Source organism: Mytilus edulis, chromosome 14, assembly GCF_963676685.1.
Source record: "Mytilus edulis chromosome 14, xbMytEdul2.2, whole genome shotgun sequence".
Taxonomy (NCBI): domain Eukaryota; kingdom Metazoa; phylum Mollusca; class Bivalvia; order Mytilida; family Mytilidae; genus Mytilus; species Mytilus edulis.
In genome coordinates, this window is record NC_092357.1 from 38375419 (window position 1) to 38401584 (window position 26166).

Below are 26166 nucleotides of genomic sequence, written 5' to 3' on the forward strand. Positions count from 1 at the left end.
TTACTTCTTGTACTTTGAATGACAATTTGATTTTATTAAGTAAAAGTACAAATTGCTCTAGAAGATTGACAAGTACATGTACATGAAGCAATAATATACTGGAAAAATGAACACTTCAATCTTGCAACGTGCACAAGGCTTGCACATTTTATATTTGTAAATGAGCATATTCTGTGAGATGAATGCTGCAAGATTCACCAATTTTCCATCATGAATAATAAATGTGTGGTACACTTATTAATATAAAGACAGAATTCTGCACAATTGAAAATAACACAAAAAGGCATTCAGAGGTCTGAAGGTTTTTCCGTATTTTATGTAATTAAAGTTAATGCTTGCCAATTCTTATCTGAGTACAAAAGGGCATTAAAATTCTTATAAGTCCATGTAATCAAAAAAACAAACTAAAAATGAAGAAAAAACTACCTATAACACATACCTTTGAAGCCTTCATCACAGATTACATGTATTTGTATTTTCCATCTGTTTGGATAATAATGTTGAGCCTGGTACTTTCTTTTGTAGCTCCAATGTGCATTGACGGGTTGTTTAAATTCACAGCACTCTTTTTCAAACTTTTTGTTAATATAAGATAAGGATCTACAACTTAAATATCTATAAATGCATTTTGTGCTCTATCCTATTGAGGTGTTCTTTATTTGAGTTCAAATAAGCCACTGGTAATTTACACTGCATTGTATTAGTTTTCATCATTTCGCTCATTTAATGGCTACATGTGCATAACACACAGTTTATAAAATTGAGAATGGAATGTGCATAAAACACAGTTTATGCAATCTAGAGAATAAATCGAGGTATATAATGTTTATTTCCAGCTGAATCACAAAGAACAAACAGACCTTAAACGAAGATGAGACCTGTGGGAAAGCACAATTTATGTTGTATGTCAATAAAACCCTCACATTTCATTTCTAACATGTTCAATGTGAACATTGGGAAGTTCTACAGAAAAATTAGACTTCCTTGTAAAGAAGTCAAATATAACATTTCACAAAACAATTAGGATAAAATATTCTGGTGGACAGTCAAATGCTGTAAATTTGCAGGCTAGACTGAGAATTACATGTCAACATCACAACATTCAATAGATTGATTAATAGTGCCTATCAATTCCTCCATCTGCTTTATATGTTGACCATTAACCTCCTCATTATAATTTGCAAACTCCTCATTTTTCAACATATCTTCTAAAATATATTTTACTCGATGAATATCAAACTGAATACAGTCCTTATTCAACCAATGAGGTGTTGTGAATGTTTGAGTGATGTCCCCTTTGGTTGATAATCTGGTATCTATATGACTGGTTTCATGTTCATTTTCTACCCTATCAATTGATTTAGTCTGCTGTTTTAATCTTTCAATCCTTGGAAGAACAATCGTTCTCATGAAATCAAAGAATTCTGGAAAGTTTATTCCTTTGTCAGCTTTCAGCATTATCTGTAAAATAAATATTTCATATTTAAAAAGGTGTGTTTTCCTTTGACATATATGAGTTATTTTTCAGATGAAGTGTTTCTGGTTTAAGGGAGGTAATCCAAATTTAATCATTTTCTTTTGTCTTACTAACATGAAAATGCAGTTAGACAATATTTGTTCATTGTAGGAAATTGGAAAAGGAGAGAAAAGTGAGCTTTTATCCAGTTTGTACAGCAAGTACAAATACATTTTCAAATATTGATTTTATCTTGTACTTCATAAACATTTACACTTAAATATATTGAGTTTTGTTTTTAAGTTCCGAATCTTTGAATACAGAAATTTCTTCTTCTTCTTCTTCGTTATAATTCAGCACTCCATCAACATACTGATGATAACGTGCCGGGCACTGATTTTACTATGCCGCGCGTGCGTGGGATATACATTTTATTTACAGTGAAAAATACAAAAATAAAAATTAAAATTTCAACATTTATAACTTCTTTTTCTTCTGTTTTTGTACTATACATTTTGGTTAAAACTATATACATTGTGGAATTTATTAAATGTTAAGATGTTTATTGAGGACAGATATTGGAATCTGTTCTCGGAAGCTTTCAAGAGTAGTACATTGAACTGCAGCTACTGGGAGAAGGTTCCATTGCAAGATGGTTCTAGGGTAGAATGAGTACTTGTATGAGTCTTTAGTGGTTTGTATGGGTCTGAAAGAGTAAATATGTGAATGTTGTCGTGTTCTTGTATCAGATTGTGTAAGTAGGTCTGTCGGATATATGGCAACAAGATGATGTATAATTTTGTAGAGGAAAATGATGCGGGTTCTAATTCGCCTTTTCTCAAGTGTTGCCCAATTTAGAGTTTGTAGCATTTCACTGACTGAGCTGGTGTTATGGTATCTGTTGCAGGTGTACCTTGCTGCTCTGCGCTGGACCATCTCAAGTTGGTGTGTTTGAGATTTGGTGTGTGGGTCCCAGACGCAGCTGCTGTATTCTAGCTTTGGTCTTACTAGTGCAATGTATGCTTTTTCTTTGACTGTTTTTGAGTTGACTTTTAGATTCCTTTTAATAAAGTTCAGCTTTTGTGTGGCTGCAGCTGTGATATTGTTTACATGTTTGTTCCATTTGAGATCAGTTTGTATAGTTATTCCCAGGTATTTTGTGGATGTTTCTTTTTGAAGTACATGTTGGTGGAGAGTATAGTCAAAATTTAATGGGTTTTTCTTAGTTGTTATCTGAAGGACTGAGCACTTGTCTGGATGGAATGACATGAGCCAGTCCTTCTCCCATTTTGCAGCTGATGTGAGATCTTCTTGCAGTTTTTGTGTGTCTTCTTTGTTTCGTATTGTTTTATAAATTATGCTATCATCTGCAAATAATCTGAGGGTACTGTGTTTGATGTATTCGTTAAAGTCGTTTATGTATACAAGGAAAAGGATCGGACCCAAAACTGTTCCTTGGGGAACACCAGATGTTACGTTTATTTTGTCTGACTGAACACCATCAATGATCACTGTTTGTGTACGAGATGTGAGAAAATCTTCTATCCATTTTAAGGTGTTGTCATCAATGCCATAATGTTTTAGTTTGTAGAGGAGTCTTTTGTGAGGAACTTTGTCAAAGGCTTTGGCAAAGTCCATCACAATTATGTCCGTTTGGATGTTACTGTTGTTATTTTTTGCTAGTTCTTGGATGAAGGATACTAGTTGGGTTTCGCATGATCTATTTGCTCGAAATCCGTGTTGAAGGTCGTACAAAATATTGTTATTTTCTAGGTGGTCCATCATACTACTGGCTATTATGTGTTCCATGATCTTACAAAGTATGCATGTGAGAGATATGGGTCTATAATTTATTGCGTTGTGTTTATCACCTTTTTTAAAAACAGGACAGACATTTGAATATAACCAGCCACTCACAACAGAAGGTGGATACTAGGAGACTTTCTATACTACAGATTCATCACTTCATGTTATAAATCTGTCATCTGGAACTTGTATAGCAGAAATGTAGACTGCAGGATAAATATGCCTTATAGGTACAAATATGTAAGAAAAGAATGATGTATGTCAAAAGTCAGGATGTTTCTCATATGTATTGTTCATTAGACTTTAAAAATTGGCATAAAAAAATCTTTTGCTTGATGTATGTTTTAATATGTGATATATAAGATCTCCAACTACTTATTTCTTAATTTTTGGTCTATTACAATTAAAAAAAAAAAATCTTACTAGGTTACTATATAATTTTTTTTTTGAAGTGGTGATAACCTGATGGAGTAAGAATTTAAAATATATTGTAATGATTTTGCAATTAAGACAAAAACAAATACTATGGATTTAATTATTTTCATAGGTACCAATTTTTTGTGGATTGAGGAAAACTTGAATTTTGTAGATGTTTGTTTTTTCCTGGTTTGTCCAAATTCTGCTTAAATTCCTGAAGAAAACATAATCATTGGACATTGGAATTCATGTTTAAGGTGGTACCCAACACTTTCACTAAAATTAATTTGGCTCGTTTAATTATTATAAAATTTTGACAAAGTATTTACTTTGACCCTTTGACAAAAATATAAAAGTTTCAAAATATTTGAACCAACCCTTTTATCAGAAAAATTACACTGGTTATATAGGAGTTTGACAGACACTAATTTTGATCACTGAGAAGCTTAATATTCCCTCAACAACACAATGTAATTAAAACGTTTAGCTGATTTGACAGAGTTATCTCCCTGTAAAGTTAAGTACCACCTTAACAAGTAATCAAGAAATCCATGAAAATGTGTTCAACAAATAATATTGAATCCACAGTACATGTGCTTTGAATGTTTGTTTCTCGTACCAAGTGACTTTGCATATTTCCATCTTGGATTCAGACTGAACCTTTGGTATTACCTGACAATGTTGGTACCAGTCCCCATCTACCATTTTAGCATCTTTCACATCTTGAATTTCCTGTTCGACTTCTGTAAGTCCTTGTTTTAGGTAGTTCCAACTTATATCAACATTACAACCATTTAACCAGTTATGATTTATAGATATAGTATCCTCCTGGAAATAAACATAACCAAAATCTGTGTCCTTTAGAAAATTTATGATGTTAGATGAACAATTTAATTGATTTTCTATATCAACAACCTCATCGTCACTTTAAAAACTTAAGGATGATGTCACCTTATGGTATGCTTTGACCAGAGTAGTGGGAGTAGATAGTAAAGAGTGGTAAAATGATTTAAGGTGGTACTGAACACATTGACTAAAATTAATTTGGTTCGTTTAATTTTCTTAAAATTTTGACAAAGTACTTACTTTGACCCTTTGACAAAAATATAAAAATTTCTAAAAATTTGAACCAACCGTTTTGTCAGAAAAATTACACTGGTTATATAGCAGTTTGATGAACACTTATTTTGATCATTGAGAAGCTTGATATTCCCTTAACAACACAACGTAATTAAAACGTTTAGCTGATTTTACAGAGTTATCTCCCTGTAGTGTTAGGTACCACCTTAAGAGATTATTTTGATTTCTTAATTTGACTGTGTTGTAAAAACTATGCTGATGCATAAAAATGTCAAATGATACCACGTTTGCAGCATCCAAATTGAAACAACAACTGCAGTACTGTTGATTCATTAATTTATTCGTTGGATACCAACTTTCAAGATTTTATGAGTACAGGGAAACCACGAATTGAAATGTGAGAATTAAAAATTTGTTGTATGATTTTTGAAAAACCACAAAATCAAATATCCAAGAAAAGTTTTTCTCAATCCAGGGCTATTCCAGAAAAATATGTATGGGGGGGGAGGGGTTGGGGGGTTGGAAGGCACATTATATTAATAATACATGGGTATTGGGTATCAGAGCAACTTTTCACACTATAATGCGCTATAATTCTCAAATACAATTGTCTGGATGGGAGGGGGCTGACAAAAACTGCCTTCGAACACCCCCATACATTTTTTTCTGGAATAGCCCCAGCACCAAAAATTGGTACATTTTAAAGTACATCAATCAACAGTAGTTGTTGGCAACAATAATAAACTTACCAGATTGAAAACTTGATGATGCCAACCACTTGGGACAAATATTATCTCCCCTGGTAACTGTGTTACTTCTATTCTGTGTTTGAGCTCAGTAAATTTGGGGTATTTCTTAGGATTCTTCAAATCTTCAGAATTAACATCAAAAACAAGTTGTCCATGAACATCTTTCAAACATTCTTCTTCACCTAGAATTTTACCACAATAGAAAAGAAAGGACATAAAATCAGGATATACATTAGGCATAACATCATAAAGAGCATATGAATAGATTTTAGTCACTACACCATTTTTGTATGAATTTGAATAGAGGACATTGATTGTATGCTTGATTTGAAACAACTATATAACAGCATAAACAGTCTGTAATATCTAAAGTCCAGGAATTTAATGAAAAAAAATAACATGATGTCTTTGTAATTCCATTTTTCTGTACAAAGGAAGATAATTCTTGCAATATCATTCCTAAATATTTCTTGTTAGACAATATCACTTCTGTACAAGATTTAATAATAGGATATTAAAAGACTTGATTAATAATCTGAACAATATATAGAATAATAATTAAACAAACTGGTGTTTTCATAGCAATACATGTGGCATGTATTAAAATGTGTTGTGTAGTAACTTCTGTTTCTAATTCTTTGACTGAATAAGTTTACATGTAAGAACTATTGCAAGAAATATTCTAAATTGAAAATTTATTGCAGTATTATTGATGCATGCTCAACCTTTATATATTGATAACAAACACCTGAAATGATGATCATGTGATATATCCAGTTGACTTTCACCAAAGTTATAGGAAAATCAACACTAAAGACAGCAACTGTCAGTAAAATAACTATTTTTAGCAATGCATAACTCACAACCCAGAATCAGGTAATCATATGCTGGCAAAACATATGATGATCATTGTTATAATAGTTACTTTGCAGTTATATTCAGAAGATTAAAAGTGTTGTTGTTTTTAATTTCATTTTATATTTTTTATTCTGAATGATATTTTTGCATGTGGTCATTGTTCTTAAAAAAAAACTACCTGGAGGGAAAAAGATCCACTTCTTCTTTCCGCAGACATTGGCTGACCAACTGAAAGATCTGAACACATCAGCATGAAATGGTGTCCTGCAAGATAAAATATAAACAAATCATACACATAGAAATATTAATGAAAAGAACTTCAACAATGACAATAACATAAAATAACATAAAATTGGGAATGGTTATGGGGAATAACTTGTAATTTTCTGATTTCCTCCTTACAGCTATTCCAGAAAAAAATGTATGGGGGGGTTGGAAGGCAGTTTTTGTCAGCACCCACCACCCAGACAATTGTAATTGAGTATTATAGTGCATTATAGTGTGAAAAGTTGCTCTGATTCCCATCACCCATGTATTATTAATATAATGTGCCTTCCAACCCCCCCCATACATTTTTTTCTGGAATAGCCCTTAAATATATTAATCATGTTAATAAAAGTCCTAAACATTCTTTATTCTTTGTGATTGACTTTTCCTCTGTATTTTACCTTTTTTTTTTTTTTTTTCATTTTTCTTTTGAAAACATCTGTTGAACTTTTTGATTCCTGGTTCTTTTAAGAACATATCTTTAGATGCTTGCTTTTGTTCCTACTGAACACTGTTTATACTGCAACTAGTTGTGTTTATTTGCTAAATATAGAAACCTCAATCAGCGGTTCATCAAGGGATTAAAATAAGCTTGACATTTGTGTTACGATTTAAAAAGCTAATTAATTTAAGTTGCAGTATAAAAACTATATTAGGTCAGTGTCATAAAAATATAAACTTTTTTGTATTTGGAGCAAAACTGTTTCTAAGCCACATACAAAAAAGTTTATATTTTTCTGACATTGACCTAATATTCTATATGTATATGTTCTACAGATAATCAATTTCAAGTTCATAAATTTAATAATATAATTATTTTACTGGCAATTTATCATTACACATTTCAATATGATATTGGTTATTTATGAGAAAGTTTTTCCATTAGTTAAAATGTCTATCTTTGCATATTTTTAAATATTAATCATGTTAATCTAATTCATGAAATATTTTCTAATCAAAGCTAGGTAGCCATCAAGCAATTAAATTACATAAACTGATATGCATAAAATTTTACCAAGAACCTTTAGGTCCCATGTAGACAAATCTATAATCATCACAAATCTCATTTCTCTTGTCCCAGTATTCATTCATCCAATCTGAGGTAAAATATTCTGGAGTTTCATAGGCTTTGTAGTCCGGAAACTCTCTGAAAAAGATAAAAATCGGTGCTGGAAAACTTTCAAGATTAAGATTGATTTGTTCAGTTTGTTTTGATGGTGTGCTGTTTCACCTGTCCCAATTCAGGGGTTGTTGTTCGTGTTGGTTTATGTCTCTAATATTTATTTTTTTAATGAATTGTAATGTGATAATTTAGAACTTTAGTTTCCTTGTTTGATCTTTTTAATATTTTTCATGTTGGGACCTTTATAGCCCACTATACAGTATGGGATTTTCTCATTATTGAAGGCCTTACAGTGACCTATAATTGGTTCTATCCACCTCATTTGAACTGCATTAGTGACAAAATTTAGCGAGCATGCATTTTGTGTCTGGACACATGGACACAAACTATTATCATGTATTAAAAGTATGCAGATTTCTAATAGCAAAAGAATTATTCATTAAGTTCCCTTCACAGGGAAAGATCTCAACTTTCTTTGGAATTACTCTGGTGGATATATAGACTGTCTCATTTATGACTAAGCAATCTTCATTTTTTTTACATAAATAAGGCTGTTAGTTTTCTCGTTTGAATTGTTTTACATTGTCTTATCGGGGCCTTTTATAGCTGACTATGCGGTATGAGCTTTGCTCATTGTTGAAGGCCATACGGTGACCTATAGTTGTTAATGTTTGTGTCATTTTGGTCTTTTGTGGATTGTTGTCTCATTGGCAATCATACCACATCTTCTTTTTTATATTACCAAATCTCCTTATTTTTATAATGATCAGTATTAGCTATTAGATTATGATAAGGAAAGTATTTTCAAACCTACCGGTATGTAGCTTGATTACCGATATAAATAGAAAAAAAATGTAACTGAAAGGTGTTTACCTGTTAAAATGAAAATCTTTCAGATACAAGCAGTCCATGTCCTCAGGGTAACCCCTTTGTTTATACTTCTCCCAGTAAGACATGAAGTTATGTATTGTCATCTCAGACTTTGGATGTGAACCATATTTTTCCTCTTTACAATTGGCAACAGGTACACATGCATTTCCTGGAAAATATTTATTGAATATCAATGAATGAAAATATCAATACTGTTAATATGCAGTGACCTATAGTTGTTAATTTCTGTGTCATTTGGTTTTTGTTAAGTATTGTCTCATTGGCAATCATACCACATCTTCTTATTTTTATTTATATCATTTTTTTGTGTCTAAGTATTATATTCAGAATGCTTCCTTTTCAAATCAATTCCCAGCAATGTTTTTTTTTATTCGTGAAACATCTACTTTTCAATAAAGTGGCAATAGATAACTACAGAGATGGTTAAAATGTAGGTTGATATAATCTTTCAAACAAGTATGTTTCCATAGTACATGGATGCCCCACTCGCACTATCATTTTCTATGTTCAGTGGACCATGAAACTGGGGTCAAAACTGTAATTTGGCATTAACATTAGAAAGATCATATCATAGGGAACTATGTACTAAGTTTCAAGTTAATTGGATGTCAACTTCATCAAAAACTACCTCGACCAAAATTTTAAACCTGAAGCAGGACAGTATAATTTTCTACACATATGTTCAGTGGATTGTGAAATTAGGGTCAAAACGATAAATTGGCATTAAAATTAGAAAGACAATACCATAGGGAACATGTGCACTAATTTTCAAGTTTATCATTTTTATTGGATTTCGACTTCCATCAAAAACTGCCTTGACCAAAAATTTTCACCTAAACAGGAACAGACCGATGAACAAATTAATACATTTCATCAATGAAATTCCAGTTAGATATTCTCATGAATAACCTTTTTATATAAGATGCAATTTTTTTCAAGTCTGATAAAGTTTTCATAGGCAATACGTTTCAACTGACAAATGACTGAGGGACTACACAGGCGTCGAAAAGCGTCATTATGGAGTAAAGGGTTAAAGAATATTTTCACATAACCTAAAAGTTAATACTGAAATTCTCCAATTATTTCACCTGCAGGTCATCAACTTATTTTAATTAGCATAATTAGTACAACATGGTACAATGTACATGTACATACATGATGATGTATATTTAGAAACAGTTTAAGACAACTTATTGTCTTCATGATCATGATTGTGCAACAATTCAATTCAAAATATCAATATTTTAAGTTTTTGAGTTAGAACAAGTCTATTGTATAGTCAAAATTGTATCGGACAGTCACTCTTGATGACTCATTGATGGGAAATGAAAAAGTGGACACTCAAGAGAGGGTTTGAAAGTGACCTGTTAGAGGTAGACAACAGCGTGCACAGACCTGAGGTAGTTATTATGGCAGGTTTTTATGTATACATGTATATGGATAGAAACAAGTGTCTGTGGCTTGGAATCCGGGTCCGTTCACACCCATTCACGTTTGTCCCTTTCACTTTCGCACCCTACACTTTCACACCCAAAGTCTGTTCGTATAAACCCTACACGTTTGCGCCTAATTTTTATTGGTTTTGTGTTAAATAACATTGTAATCAAGTTTTGGCAAATGTAATCCCATAACTTATATATAAGTATATTTGTTGTCATTGTCTCAAAATAAAGTGAGACAACGTTTTTTATGTGTTGAATTAATCTTACTATTGTATCGTTTTGGATAGTGTATTGTTAAAAATAATAAACATTGTTTCTAAATAAAGTGAGATTCTGTCAAAGTTTTTTCTTTGTGTTGAATAAATCATAATCATGTTTTGGTTAGAGTAAATTGCTTTACGTTTTTGGTTCATTGTTTCAGATCAAAGGGGTCAAGCTGTTAAAATTTACAATTATCTTAAATTGCGTTTTTCATTTGAAATCTTCAATGTTTTACTCATTCCAAGATAAAATTAAAATGCATGCAGGATTTACATCAAAGCAATTTTAAACAACAACATGAACAATCATGACCATGATGACTCAACTGGAATTCAATCTTATTAAAATAAGTTCTCATCACTTGCTCATTGATTTTTTATATCTCTCATTGCGACATACATGTATAAAAAATCAAGGAGCAAGTGATGAGAACTTATTCTAAGAAGATCGACTAAAATTTGATTGAGAATTGGATGCGAACCTGTTTGGTGAGAACAAACCTGATGGGTGAGAACAAACCTTGGGTGTGAACATACCAGGTGCAAATGTGTAGGGGGCGAAAGTGTATTGGGCGTGACAAACCTGATACCTGTGGCTTGAACAGCTCATCAAACAAAATTAGATTAAATTAAAATTTTACCAAATCTAACTTGAAGAAATTCAAAATTTGGGCTTCCATCTGATAGGCACCATTCTTTTCTACTTTGCCAGTGTTTAGTGAAGTCTGATGATAAGATGCAAGGATAATTTGGGAGCAAATAGTTCAAGAAAAAGTCGTGATAAGTTTGTTTCTCTTCTATTTTCGGAATTTGTTTTAATTCGGTGATATTATTTCTCAATTGCACGATTTTCTCGTCTTTGTAGGGAATCATTTTCGAGAATAGTTTCTCTGAAAAACGTCATATGTAAAAACAGAGCTGTTACATCAGAAATTTAAGTATTTGTTTCTCTAAGTTGTAAAATGTTATGGGCGCAGACATCTTTAATTGTGATGTTCACGTTGAAAAACAATCTATTCATTTAAATATTTAAACAAATATAAATATGCTAATAATGTTAACATTTAACAAAAAATACTAAATTTTTTAATAGGATAGATTTTATTTTATTTTATTGAGTTTTTAACTATATTATTTATGTCTTTATTCCTGTGGTGTACATCATTTTCTCAAAGTGAAAGTAGAACTTGCATTGTGTTGTCACAACACGCACATGCTGTAATACAGAATAAAAGAAAAGATATTGACTCTTATAATAGAAGACAAAGCAAGGTAATAAATTAAAAAAACCATAAAAAGATGGCACAAACATTAAGCTGGAATTTAATTGTTATTTTAGATAGTATAAGGAAGTAAAACTGAATGAACCATAGTCATAGATTTTATATATGTGAGGGGGATAGGACCTTTATCAGGGCTTTGAGATTGGATGTTTTTAAGCTTGGGATTTCGGGATTGACCCTTTTGGGATCCGGGAATTCTTTTTTCGAATTTCGGGATTTAAAATTTCCGACAGTCTAGTAGTCCGACAGTCCGATAGTCCGACAGTCCGATAGTCTGACAGTCCGTTAATCCGACAATCCGATGGTCCGACACGAAGCCGTGCTGCTGCAAAGGGTCATTGTCTTCTTAAAAGCATATTCGCATACTGCTGAAACGCGAGCAGTGTTTAAAATTTTGAAAGTGGAATGCATCGAAATGGGATATAAATTAAATCCCTTCTTGAGGAAGGGCAATAGGGGGTCCGTTAACATGTTAACAACACCTCGATTTTGGCAAAAACAGTTAACAAAAATGCAGAAATGCTGATAACGGTTAACAAAGTGGGTTGAAAACAGTTAACAGCTTAAATTGATCTCAGATAACAGTTAACAACACCTTGAAAAGGGCCATAACAAGTTAACACAAAAAGGTATTGCCCCCCTCCCACCCCCCCCCCCCCCCCCCCCCCCTTCTTGTTTGAACAATTAATATAAGATTTCTTATATCATCATGTCGATGTTGATAACGAGAATGTCTGTTTACATACATTTTTTACATGCGCAAGCGCATGCATGTAACCAGGAGCACATACATTGTATATTGTTAAATATACTGTTCCAAGATGTAACGTATAATCTGTTTGAATGTGATATGTCACAAGTATTAGATGTATGCTTTTATATCTGAGGGGTATCGCCCCGAAGATATGAAACGACTACTTCGGATAGAATAACATAGAAGTATCAATATTTTTTTTGCTTTTCTTTTGTTTTCTAAAACGAGCAATTAGTTTTGATAAAATAGGAATAGTGTCATTATCTCAAATTTCAGTCAAGATGCAAAACCACTTTCAGAACGGTTTCATAGTTAATGATTTGGAATGAAATCTTAACTTAAATTGCGTCTATTTATAATACCTTATCATTGCTCTAGCGTGTATGGCAATATAAACCGCTGTACTATCTAGTATTTTTTTGGTTTACTGATTGCCAAAACCTGAACTCTTTGCTGATAAAGGATGACACTTATATGTCGAGTTTTGGTTAATATATTAATTGGGCAGTAATAGTATTGCTATAAATATGTTTATCATTGTTTCATAATAAACTAAAGTAAACGTATAGGGTGCAAACAGACTTATGGTATGAACGTGTAGGGTGTGAACGTGAAAGGGGCGAATTTGAATGAGAGCGATCATGTTTTAAGGTGAACAGATTCCATTCAGTTCCGATTCGTATGGGATTATTGCGGTCCTGTACAAGACCTCATACTGACTGATTTGTTAATTTTTTGTGTGAAAAAATATACCAATTTACAAACGTTCCATGTCTATATAGGCATACTTTTCATAGACTAGTGACCGTGCGTTGGACTATCGGGCTGTCGGATTATAGGACTGTCGGACTATTGGGCTGTCGGATTATAGGACTGTCGGACTATCGGGCTGTCGGATTATCATGCTTATAACTGGTCCAAATAAATGTGATGTCTGGCAAGGCTATTTTAAATTTTTTTTCTGGGATGTTACTAGTAGGAAGGTGTCCAAGAAAAAAATTAAAATAGCCTTGCCAGACGTCATAATTATTGGGACTAGCTTATAACATGTTTACACAAGTATAGTTTACACGCTTATTTTGTCCTATTTTGGGTCTAACAAAGTTCATAAATAGCCTGACTTATGAAATGTAGTTTAATCCTGATGAAATTGTGAAAAGGACTATTGGGCATTTAGAATTAAAAAAGATAAAACTATATATTATGTACATGTCATTGATAGGATATATTTTATTGGAAAATTCAGTGGCCCTAAATTACCTCCCCTGTAGACTTGCTACATGTCCCTTCCTAATTATTTTTTTTCTTTTTTTTTTTTCAATTTTGCCCCTTTAATAATTTTACTGCTATAACTAGGAGATTACAATTATACTGACATCTCCAAGGGCAAACAGTAGGCTGGCACTTATCAGTAAACATGTAAATTAGTAAGAGAGAAATAATAGAAAGGGAATTGTAGCAAGTCTACCTCCCCTGCAAAAATTTGAGCTTCTTAAAGTTTTGCATCATCATGTAAATTAATTCCATCTCTGTGAGGATGCTGCTGATTATGAGCTGATCTGTTTGTTACAGTTATTTAATGCCCTTTATTCCATTGAAGTGACCACATACAACATGTTCATGATATATTATTTTTTTGTTTCAACTCCAATATATATATTGTAAAAGAACTATACATGTAGTACTATATATTATACATTATACCATATTAAATCAAATGTACATGGCTTGACAACACACACACAGCATACATGTATTAGGGTTAAAAGTTTTGTATATATTAATACAGAAGATGATGGAAGGATGGAAGTGCTATACATCCCTCGCAAGGTCAATTGATGCAGAATATTACATCTAAAAAGGAATTATTTAAAATATTTGATGGTACAACAAAACCACACCAGAACCACCAAAACCAAACTTCTTTTATGTACGAACAAATATGACAAAGGAGATTAAAATAATAACTTCCAGATAACCTGACTCTGTACAGTTGTAGATGTGGTAGGGGTTTATACAGGCTTTCTTGAGCACTACTATAAAATTCACTTTTCCAAGGATAATAACAATAATTCTTAAAAAAAAATAATTAATCTGAGCTCTGAATTTTAAAATTTACCAAGACCTTGCTCATAGTGGCCTTTGGCTGTTATCTGCACTTTTGTTGGGTTGTTATCTCTTTGACATATTCCCCACTTCAGATTTTCCATTCTGAATTTTATCATATGATAGGCTAGGAACCACTTACATACAAATGTACATAACTTTTTTTACAACATGTCCATGGAGCATAACCTTTGGAAAATAAGTTGATCAGCAATGATTTTGAACCCATCTCAAACATAACTGTTCAACATAAACATAGGATACAGATTCTATAAAAATCTTTAAAAAATCATATATGTAATGAGAGTGGGTCTCACTGGGGTCTAAGCGTGACGCGGGATTGCCGATTTTTTGTAAGCGTGACACGTGAAAGTCAAATTATTGTGTCGGGAAAACGGGAAATGAGGTCTAGCAGGACCCAGGAAATGACAAAAAAATGAGAATTGCTTACGTACATAGTATAAGCGGGATACGGGAATCTGACAAAACAGTAAGCGGGATCCGGGATCGGAACCCCCCAATGAGACCCCATGAGAGTGCATAAAACAAGACCAGATGCACAAACACCATTACACACAGGCAATGACAGATCAGACAGGGCACAAAAAGACAACATATAAATTGAAAAGTAGAGTTAAATTTCTAAGAGAAAACTTTTTGTTAATTGTTGTTCTTCATATTGATTTTTACTTGGTTTCATTATTATCTTTATTATTCATCATTTTTATTTTTGCAGATTTGTTTTATTCAAGACTGTACAACATCAAAGACAGTACCATGATTGTTTTATTCCATGAGCTCTATATCATTGTTCAGACAGTAATAAAATGGATAAGACTTAAACCATGTAAACAGCATTTAAAACAAATCAAACATGGCAAACATGTCAAGTTTGATGATGAACTGGATGGAAGGAAAGAAATTGTGGAGGAAATGGTGATAAAAGCAGTAAGTGTGGAAGTGGAAGGGAGGCCACCAGATTTTATCGTGGATAGAAATGACAAAACTGTGAACTTTCCATTTCTGTGTGATGAGCTGACTATTTCACACATTAAGCACTCTAAAACTATGTTTATAATGAGGGGAGTTTCTGGTTCAGGGAAATCGACACTAGTAAAATTGATCGGTAATATGTATAGAGATAGTCGAATATGTTCAGCCGATCAGTATTTTATGAAAAACGGTGAATACCGATTTGACAAATCAAATTTATCAATTGCGCATGAAAAATGTGGTGAAAAAGCCAAAAAAGCATGTTTGAATGGTGTACCAGTTATAGTCATCGATAATACAAACGTTAAAAGATGGGAAATGTCAAGTTACTTGGCGCTGGCTTTCACAAACAATTATCCTGTTGTCGTAGTACAACCAAGAACACCGTGGAGTAAAGATGCCGACAAGTTAGCCGAACTGAACAGCCATGGGGTCACTGCAGATATTATAAGACAAAAATTACGAAGTTTTGAAGACGTGGTGCCACTGTATTATGGATGGTTTATTGATGAACAGCAGTCTAATATGATATATCAATTAGGAAGAAAAAGTTTGGAAGAGTGCCTTAGAATTTTTCCCCAGTTTAAGGATTTGTTACTTTTTAAGTCACCAGGTTTGTTTAACATGTTAAAGTGTTTTATAAGAATTAAGTATGTAAATTGTATAGAGATCTTTTAAAACATTTGTTCCATAGAACACTGCATATTTACATTTTTTGTACCTTCAAATGCTGCTGCCAGTGTAAAAGTGTAATATTTACAGCCAAAAAAAGTCCATTTATCATGTTTATTTGGAAATCTTTTGAGAAAGATGAAATTTAATCGTGTCTTAAAATTTAAACTGTTGACTATTAAACTGGAAAAAAAATCCACTCCATTCATTAAAAAATTGCTAAAATTTATAAAAAGACATTTTCAAATTTTGCTAAAGATACATCTTTCTATCATGAAGATTAAATTAAAGCTCTTGGACAATTTTCCAAAAATTCAATGAGGCTTTCACAGAATAATGGTCCAAAAAAACAAAATAAATTCATAGACTAAACCTTAACATGCCACCACAATCTAGAATAGGATCGCTGTGTCTTTCATCCATGATACATGTATTCATTACCGGTATGACAAAATAGAATAACTTTTAGGAATATATATGATTGAACAAACAAATTGTAATTGTTCCAACTTTTATTTAGAATTTAAATTCATGGTTGATATGATTTCAGATCTATTAGAAGCTGTAGAGAAAGAATTAGATGACTGTATGCTGAAGTGCACAGAATGGTATGGTTGGCATTTCCCAGAACTGAAGAAACTAGTCCCAAACAGTTTGATTTATGCAAGAGTAGTAAAACAGTTAGGTAATCTTGATTTTTTTTATGTTGCCTTTGTTAACAATTACACAATAATCTGTTCCTGAATAATTGTTTCTCTTTGGCTTTTATTTCAGACCTGTTGGTGACCTTCTGCTGTTGTTTTTTCTATGGTCGGGTTGTTGTCTCTTTGGCACATTCCCCATTTCCATTCTCAATTTTATTTAGCATTTTTTAATCAACAACCACTGAACAATGTAAATATTTCAAGATGTTTGTTAAACATAATACATGATAATACACATGACCATGATGATCATGACATGATAACCATGATGATTTCCTATATTGTTATAAGCAAAAGGTCAATTTAATTGTACTATTTGAGCATGGTATAGAATGATTTATGGTGACCTTTGTGAAACCTACCTTAACCTTATTCATTATTATTTGGTCAATATTAATTTTTTGTGATAAGGTCTTCTTCTGAGATCCTTTGAGCAAATGTAAACTGCATTTAATTTTTGTGCAAACAGTTGTTTAGGGAACTTGTCACTTTTGTAGGGTTCATTTGACCTTGACCACATTTTCAATGTTCATCATGTTCATTGGTCATATTGGTCAACATGTCGTTTTTGTTTCGCTTGACAGGGTCAAAAAGTGAGACATATATAGGTATGCTACAGCAGCGGCGGCAGCGGCGCCAATAATGTATAAGTTTGTGATTAAATCTAGTTTATGGTGAACCACTAGTGGTTAGTCAATGGGATTTGGTATGCAGTTGTATTAGCATTGGCACATCTAAATACCATGGAGATTATTTGATCCCCGCCCCCTTATGGTTTATTGACTTTGAAATTTTTGCTTAGTTTACATACCTGTATTAGTTTGTGTTTAGGTTTGTTTAAAGGGAACTACTTATGATAAGTCAATGGTATTTGGTATGCAGTTGTATTAGCATTGGTGCATCTCATTTCCTTAAAGATTGTTTAGCCATGTACCTTCAGTAATGGTTCATTGACTTTGAACATTTGCAAAACTTAAATGTTTTAAAGGTGTTGCTATTTTAATTTCAACATTTGCATTACCTAAAATACTAAAAAGCGAGACATATCTCTGTGAAACAGATAATGGTGATTTAGGTCTGTTTCTCAGAAAGCATACAGAGGATTAACTCCTTCAGACATACAGGATTTTGTGATTAGATCTTTTTTTCAGATACTGTCAGCCTTATTAGGTTCAAGAGAGCTGTATGTGTTGTATAATATTATTATGATGTCTCTCTGTCTTTATCTGACCTTGACATCATTTAGTTACCATAGATATTGGTTGTAAGGTTATTTGTTAAAAGAGCCCCAGTTAATTATTTCAGCACTCTTGCTAATAGATCCTCATGGGTAGTCAAGGTGGTTAAAATTGGGGCCCTCCATGCACTGCCATGTCTTATTGATCAGCTTTTTTTAATCCTTTAATCCTTTGTCATGATTTATATGGGAACGAAGTCCCCTATTACGGTAGAAAAATCAATTTAAAAATAAAAAAAGTTCCGAAATTTTCATTCTACTATCAAAATCTTTAACTTTTTTATTTTTAGACTTTTTTAAATTCCTGTATTTTCTCAGAAATCTACTTCCTTTTTCAGGTATAATTGTCATTAGACTTTATGAAAAATATATATTTATCAGTCTAGTAAAATATAGGAAGGAACACAATACCAATTAAATTTTAAGAATTCTTTGATATGATAAAAATTTACCTTATGATAGCCAAGGATGTATATTAGTTATACGTCCTTGTAATAGCATTTCTTTGTTTACATTGAATATGACATCATAACTGAAATAACGTCTTAAGTAAAATCCCTAACAACAGAACCAAAATCAGACATTACGATATTTCCGTTTCTTTTTTAGCAGATTTTGAAGTTAAAATATGTTTGAATAAAAAAAAAATCATACTGCCTTCCTCCCCTTTCACAGGTAATGCCTACCTCATATTATCAATTTATTTTTGACAGGGCACAGGAAAAATGCAAACAGTATAAATTTTAGTAACATTTTACCGAGAAAACAAGAGAATGACCTGAAATTTACAGCTAAGCACTCAATGGGAAAGGACATTTCTGATGAAGATTTAATACTCATTACTGATTTATGTGTTCAAGTTAGTATATTGTAGATATATATATATATATATAGATGCAAGTAAAACTAGAGGACTGCCAAAAAGATGAGTTGATATTTTTGACCTATGTGTTCAGGTTATTATAGTGTATACGTTACATGCAAGTTAGACTGCCAAAATGAAGATTTAGTTATGATTTATGTGTTTAGGTAAGTTATTATGTTGTATTCTGTTAAAACCTAAAGGACTATGAAAAATGAATATTTTTAAATACACATACCTGATTTATTTGTTCAGGTTAGTATGTTGTATTCATGTAAAACCTAGAGAACTGCATGCTAAAATGAATATTCAGTACTCATAACTGACTTATGTGGTTAGGTAAATATGTTACATGCAAGTAAAACCTAGAGGACTTAAAAATGAAGATCTAATACTCATAACTGACTTCATGTGTTCTGGTTAGTATATGTTACATACAGCATGTACAGGTCAAATCTAGAGGACTGCAAAATGAAGATTAAATCCCAATCTCATTACTGATTTATGTGCTCAGGTTAGTATGTTACTTACAAGTAAAACCTAGAGGACTGCCAAAATGAATAAGTTGATATTCATGACTTATGTGTTTAGGTTCCGGACCATATGAGTATTTGGTCATGAACATATGCTTATACTCATATGGTCAGACTCATATGGTCTGACCATATGAGTATAATACTCGTTTGGTCATTAACGGGACCATAAACATATTTTTGTTTTTACTTTCATATGGTATCATAATTTTTTTGCATTTGCATTTGCAAGTCTTGGTTATGCACGATCCTTTTCATTAATACCTTTTGTTTGTGAGTAAAAAGCCTTTTTGTGGCTGCGTACAGTGATACCGAGGTCTTGGGCCATTCCGATATTTCTATGGTGTTTTTAAGAAGCTCTAGATCTCAAATATCGTAACATGATTGCAATACCCCATATTCACATGGCAACTTGAATTAACTATGTTACTTTCCAGTGACGTCTTGTGTAACAGTCCATTAAGAAATTTTTGGAATTTATTTTTTAAGTTGAAATATTACATTCACATAATAACAAGTCGGTAATGACCATCGGTATAAAGTGTGTTTATTATAGTTTTGACAAGTAAGTAAAATCAACTATGTGAAACTTTTAATTTTTATTTAGCTAATCTTTTTATTACAATATAATAATAAAATTACATATATGATAGCGTCTTTTTAATGAATGGTCATACCATATGAAGAGTTTAGAAGTATTAAAAGTAAACTGAAATAGAATGTTAATTACCCCGACCATACGCGTACGGTCGTACCATACGCGTATGGTCAGACCATATGAGTATATACCCATATGGTCATGACCATACGCGTATGGCCCAAATAGTCATATGGTCCTGAACATTTATGTTAGTTATAATGTTATGTACAAGTAAAACCTGATAAACCTAAGTTTATTTGTCAATTTTTTAGCATTGAAATCTATACATTTTAATATTTCAAAATTTCATGAAACCCAGTTTGGTTGGTTTAGAAAATCTGTGTGCCTAAGGTAAAAATGTGAACTCGATTCAGTAATTTAAACTTGTTGAAGGACGTAAGATTACCTATAGTTTTTAACATCATGTTGTTTTGTTTCTGGTGGAGAGTTGTCTCATTGGCAATCATACCCCATGTTATTTTTAAGTTTACTCTTTAAGCAAATAATTGATTGCAACTTGCAGTTTGTATCTTTCCAAATATTGACCTATTTTATCTTTATAAAACCAAAACATATTGTAAGTTGGAAAAATTGTACATATCCCAAATAATTTAGACCAGGTACATTTGTAAATTTTCAGCTTGTTTAAAATCTTCAAACATTTATTTGTACTTTATTAATTAAAGAAATGTTTCAAAAGAAAAGCTTCCTTTGGAACCTCACTAGATCGACTTAATAAGAAAATACATTCACACTGGTTTTCTCTTTTGAATTGCTTTGCCATGTTAACATTTTTCTATGCTGGTGTCATATGGTATTTCGAACCCCCTCAAATATAAATCATGGGTTATATAAAATCCCATATTGAAAATACCAGTTTTCACAAAAATTGTTGAAGGCGGTACAGTGACATTTAATTACTAATATTTACATCATTTGGTATTTCAGATAATAGAACTAACAGAGTTCAAAGACAACTTAGAAGAATTCATAAGAAATCCAATGACAGCAAACTCTCCAAAAGTAACAGAAAATGTTGGTCAGGTGATAGGACCACTTCTCATTTCACATGCAGGTAAAAAAAACGCATTTAAACACTGATATAAATTTCTCGACATGGATTGATATAGCAGGGGTGTATCCAGCCATTTTGAAAAAGGGGGTTCCTATAACCCAGGACAAAGGAGGGGGGTAAACCCCGGGGGTTCCAACTATATGTCCCCATTCAAATGCATTGATCTGCCAAAAAAAAGGAGAGGTTTCAACCCCAACCCCCCGAATTTTGACATAGTTAAAATGTGATCAAATGATGCTGAACTTCGAGGAAAAATGGAACAAATACAATTAATATTGTGATAATGTCTACGGACAAGACATTTTATTGATATTTAATTAAATGCTTTAAAAGTTGATTGTGAAAGTTAATATTAAAAGTTACCAATTAAATTTTAAGCTGTGTCTTTAATTTTGGAAAATATAAAAATGTATCCATAATTCTTTACATATCTCAATAATTTATTGATTAGGCCAACATGAAGACGCATTCTTTTAACATGTTTAACTGAAATTCATAAATCTGTCTGTTTAAAACAATCAAACTATTATAAAAATTCAATTTTGACATAGTTGAATGTGTTCTCTTGAAAGAATAACATAAATTTTACCTATCAAATCAGATTGAACTCAGGAAATTGGTAACAAATACATTGCAGTAATGTTTACGGACAATATAATAAAGAAGATGTGGTATGATTGCCAATGAGACAACTATCCACAAAAGACCAAAATGACACAGAAATTAACAACTATAGGTCACTGTACGGCCTTCAACAATGAGCAAAGCCCATACCGCATAGTCAGCTATAAAAGGCCCTGATTAGACAATGTAAAACAATTCAAACGAGAAAATGGCCTTATTTATGTTTTTAAAAAAAATGAACGAAAAACAAATATGTAACACATAAACAAACGACAACCACTGAATTACAGGCTCCTAACAATTTCAGTTGAGAAAATAATTTGTTAGAATTAATTGTGACTATATCTATGTTGAAAATACTGAGTTTTAATGTGTACAAATAACTTTCATCACCTAGCTTTAAATAGATTTAAGTTCAAAAGCAGACAAATAATTGAATTTAATACTTGTTATGTACAAGTGTCTTGTCCGTAGACACTTCCTCATCTGCTGGTAATACTGATGTGCAAAAGATAAAGTCAGAGAGAGAGAAATACTTTTTCTTCATTTGATTTAGTTAATCTTTTAAGGTATGCAGTAACTGGAATAAACATATTGAAGTAAAATAGGGTATGCTTTTTATGACTGATAATTTGCCACTTTTTAAAATCCACTCCTGTTAAGTAATTTTACAAAAAATTAGAACACTTAAATTACCATTTATTTGATTAAAAATAAGATATTTCTAAGTTTAAACAACACATAGGAACAATTTAGACCCATAAAGCCAAGCAATATTGATATAAAGCCATGTCTACTGACAAGACATTCTGACATTTTTTTCATATTCTTCCTCTATTACAGTATGGTAGAAAAAAATGTTAGGAGTGTTTTCATATCTACAAAAGTGTAGGAACTTAGCAATGCAACATTAATGTTATTACACTTCCAGTTTACTAGGGAATGCATGTCTACGTTCAAGACATTTTCTCACCTTATTTGTATATCCAACTTTGATGGCAAATATTTTCAGCTAGGGTACTGCAATATTGATATATGAGGTAGTTTTTGATAACCTATATACTAGAATAGAAAACAAAACACATAATAGAATAAATTGGATTTATTTTTCTCTTTTATCACTTCACTGAGCAAGCTAAAAACAAAAGTACAAAATTTCATAACACATGCATAGTATTCCACTTTTTATCATAACTTTGTAACCACTGAAGATTTTTCGTTGCAACAACTAGCAAAAGAAAGATGAATAAATTGTCTATAACAGTGAACCAATAATTTAGGTGAAATTAAGTTCACTTATTAACTATCAACTGATAAAATCAGTGTAATTTTAAATGAAACAACATAACGTGAAATTTTGCCCATTTTCAGCGTGTCTTTGAGTGGTTTTTTACAAAACGGTCACACATATACATGATAATTGATATTCTTTGTGATGCCCTATACCCTCTTCTTCAACTAAAAGATTTAATACTTATGTTAAGTGTATCTTCTTGTCTTTAGAAGCCTATAACATAGACCCAATATAAAATGAACATCTGATTGTGGCTAGGCCGTAAGGTAAATAAATGTTTTGTCTTTTGTTTTTCGTGAAATACATTTTTTTTCTAGAAAACATGTAACACTCAGAAACGTGTCCTTCCCCCCCAAACGTGTCCGATTCGCCCAAATGTGTCTACATCGATGTCACTGAACTGCAAAACATGTCTAGTTGTAAATCAGCGCCAAAGCTTGTCATTTGTATAAATGCCCAAAGGTGTCCATTTTTTAAATACACCCAAAAGTGCCCAATCCCCAAAATCATCATCTGTGTGCATATTTTTTTACTGGAATTATCCTTCATGTCTATAGCATAAATACATGAAGATATTAAGTCAGACCTCATCTAGGGAGAATGTCCCATTCTCTGCGCGTTGTCCAATCTTAAATTCTCTGTTTGATAAAAGAACCCTACCAATATCTACAGTATAAATGACACAGAAATTAACCGACAGCTACTAGTATTGGTCACTGTACGGCATTTAACAATGAGCTAGCCCTTACCACATAGGTCAGCTATAAAAGGCCCAGAAATGACAAATGTATTTATTGGTAACATGATATCTTTCTAGAATTTATTGAAAAACCTGATAACCAGTTTATCATTTTAAGAAAGGAGTAGGTCCAGTAAGACCCCTTTTTGGCCCCAAAATATAGCAGTTTTACAAAATTGTTGAAATGTTTACTTTTAGTTATTTATTGGACAGTAGAATGCTTCTGCTACATAAATATGGGCTGTTTTTGACAATACGATGTACATATATCGGGTACTAGCACCATTAAGGCATGCTAAATTACTGAAATGTTCACAATTCTAGCATTTTGATTAAGTTTTAGACGGTTTCCGTGTAAAACGAAAGTGGCCGCATTCGTGTTCATCCAAAATACTGAAATGTAAGTTGTATTTGATGATAATACATAACATATATAAAGGTTGAGGATGAACACGGATGCGGCCACTTTCATTTTTGACAAAAACCATCTGAAAAGTGACATTTTTCGGCATATTTGGTAGATTTTTCATATTTGAGCTTGAATCGGAGCGTTTTTAATGACTAAATTAGTTAAAATCTTTCAAATAAATAAATTGAATCAAATGAAATAGACACTTAAGTGTTTAAAAAGTGGTCAACATCATTCATCAGATAAATCTGAAATTTGAGGCCAAAATCGGTCCTTACCGGACCTACTCCTTTTAAAATATCAGAAATATTGAAAGAAAGGAAGTCAATTCTGCTGAAAAAAAGTGCAGTATTTGTATTTATATAAAAGGCATCACTGGAGTTTACTAGTACAAATAATTTACATATTAAACGATTACTTCAACAGTACAAGAATTATATAGACATGATAGATATAGGAATATGTGGTATGAGTGCCAATGAAACAACTATCCTTCCAAATAACAATTTACAAAAGTAAACTATTATAGCTCAATGTACGGCCTTCAAAAGGAGCAATGTCTCACACTGAACAACAAGCTATAAAGGGCCCCAAAATTACTAGTGTAAAGCCATTCAAACGGGAATGTGCATGTTTGCTCTAAATGAGCTTGAAATACTTGCAACTGGACAATAATAAATTTCAGTGAAAGGTCAATTCATATGTTACAGATTAAATTTGCAATATTTTTTATGCTAATGGCTAAGAAATGACCACTTCATCAACTGTGTCCCCTATCACAGAATTGCCGTAAACATTATTGATTTGGGACATGCATGTATTAGCGCTAAAAGACTCGGGACGTTCTGGCGTGTAATAATGGACACATTTTTGCGAATAACAATTATCAGGCACGTTAAGGGGTTACGAAATCGGACACGTTTGGGGAATATTAAATATTACGGACACGTTTGGGGAGAATAGACATGTTTGGGGGAATTGGACACGTTTGTGGGGAGGGACACCTTTGGGAGTGTTACATATATATTAACATAATTTTATAAATCATTTATTTTAGATACAGTAGAGCAGAAAATGTATGAAAATTTCAAGTTAAATTTAACAAAAATTCTACATTGCACAGCAATGTTCATGGGAACAAGAAGAAATCCAGCTCCTAACAGTGATACATATCCAAATATGGACATAGTTCAAAGGTCATATGGGTCAGTGCATGACCTTGAAATCACAAGAATAACAGTCACCCCAAGAACAATAGGGGCCAAAGTGCAGTTGTCAAAGCAATGTTTAAAATTGTATGAAAAACCTCAGGAAAAAGAAAGGGAGATAATGCTGAGAACAATTATGAACCATAACTCTGTCTCTTTGGAACTTGGTAGAGCTGCACATGTTACCATAGGAACAGTACCAGGGATACCCCCAGTCACAACAAATGAGGATTTGTTAGATATTTTAGATGCAGAAATGAAAAGTAAACTTGAAAATATCCCTATTACTGTACAGAAGTGTGCCTTAGGGACAATACAGAATGTAGGAAAAGATTTGTTTATTGTTAATCTTGATAGTCCAATAACTGTTCAGGGTTTATATACAGGGTTTTATGGAGGCAGCTTCAACAATTCTCCCAAAAAATGAATTGTTTTATACCTGGTGTTGTTTGATTTAGAATAAGAATTTGAGAAAAGAGCATGTTTGTCTTGAAAGTTTGAAAATCAAATGAGAGGAGGTTTTATCATTTTGTTTATGGTGGCAGCTTCAACAATTCCCCCTAAAAATGAATTTGTTATACACTCGTTTTGTTCTATGTGGAATAAGAAGTGGAGAGAAGATAATGTTTGTCCAGAAAATTTGAAATTCAGATTAGGGGAGGTTTTATTGTGGTAACTTTACCA

The 26166-nt window shown here is 32.3% G+C and overlaps 2 protein-coding genes across 2 annotated transcripts; one reads left to right on the forward strand and one right to left on the reverse strand.

Moving 5' to 3' along the window:
* Positions 1-810: 810 nt before the first annotated feature.
* Positions 811-11347, reverse strand: LOC139503241 (2-oxoglutarate and iron-dependent oxygenase JMJD4-like). Its single transcript, XM_071293000.1, has 7 exons — positions 10991-11347; positions 8630-8795; positions 7649-7780; positions 6545-6630; positions 5509-5690; positions 4352-4507; positions 811-1461 (listed from the first exon to the last, which is right to left on the reverse strand). The coding sequence occupies exons 1-7, from the start codon at positions 11220-11222 to the stop codon at positions 1081-1083; spliced, it is 1335 nt and encodes a 444-aa protein (XP_071149101.1). The 5' UTR covers positions 11223-11347; the 3' UTR covers positions 811-1080.
* A 165-nt stretch (positions 11348-11512) lies between these two features.
* On the forward strand, positions 11513-26090 carry LOC139502440 (2',3'-cyclic-nucleotide 3'-phosphodiesterase-like). Its single transcript, XM_071291916.1, has 6 exons — positions 11513-11621; positions 15229-16098; positions 16708-16842; positions 18812-18957; positions 21082-21208; positions 25332-26090. Exons 2-6 carry the CDS (start codon positions 15270-15272, stop codon positions 25907-25909), a joined length of 1815 nt encoding a protein of 604 aa, XP_071148017.1. The 5' UTR covers positions 11513-11621; positions 15229-15269; the 3' UTR covers positions 25910-26090.
* The last annotated feature ends 76 nt before the right edge of the window (positions 26091-26166 follow it).

Coding starts and splice junctions, on each gene's coding strand:
- LOC139503241 (XM_071293000.1), bottom strand. CDS start 11,222: ATGATTCCCTACAAAGACGAGAAAATCGTGCAATTGAGAAATAATATC. Junction 8,796..10,990: donor ATTTCTTCAAGTTAGATTTG/GTAAAATTTTAA, acceptor AATATTTTCCAG/GAAATGCATGTGTACCTGTT. Junction 5,691..6,544: donor GTGGATCTTTTTCCCTCCAG/GTAGTTTTTTTT, acceptor GTAAAATTCTAG/GTGAAGAAGAATGTTTGAAA.
- LOC139502440 (XM_071291916.1), top strand. CDS start 15,270: ATGATTGTTTTATTCCATGAGCTCTATATCATTGTTCAGACAGTAATA. Junction 16,099..16,707: donor GTTACTTTTTAAGTCACCAG/GTTTGTTTAACA, acceptor ATATGATTTCAG/ATCTATTAGAAGCTGTAGAG. Junction 21,209..25,331: donor ACTTCTCATTTCACATGCAG/GTAAAAAAAACG, acceptor CATTTATTTTAG/ATACAGTAGAGCAGAAAATG.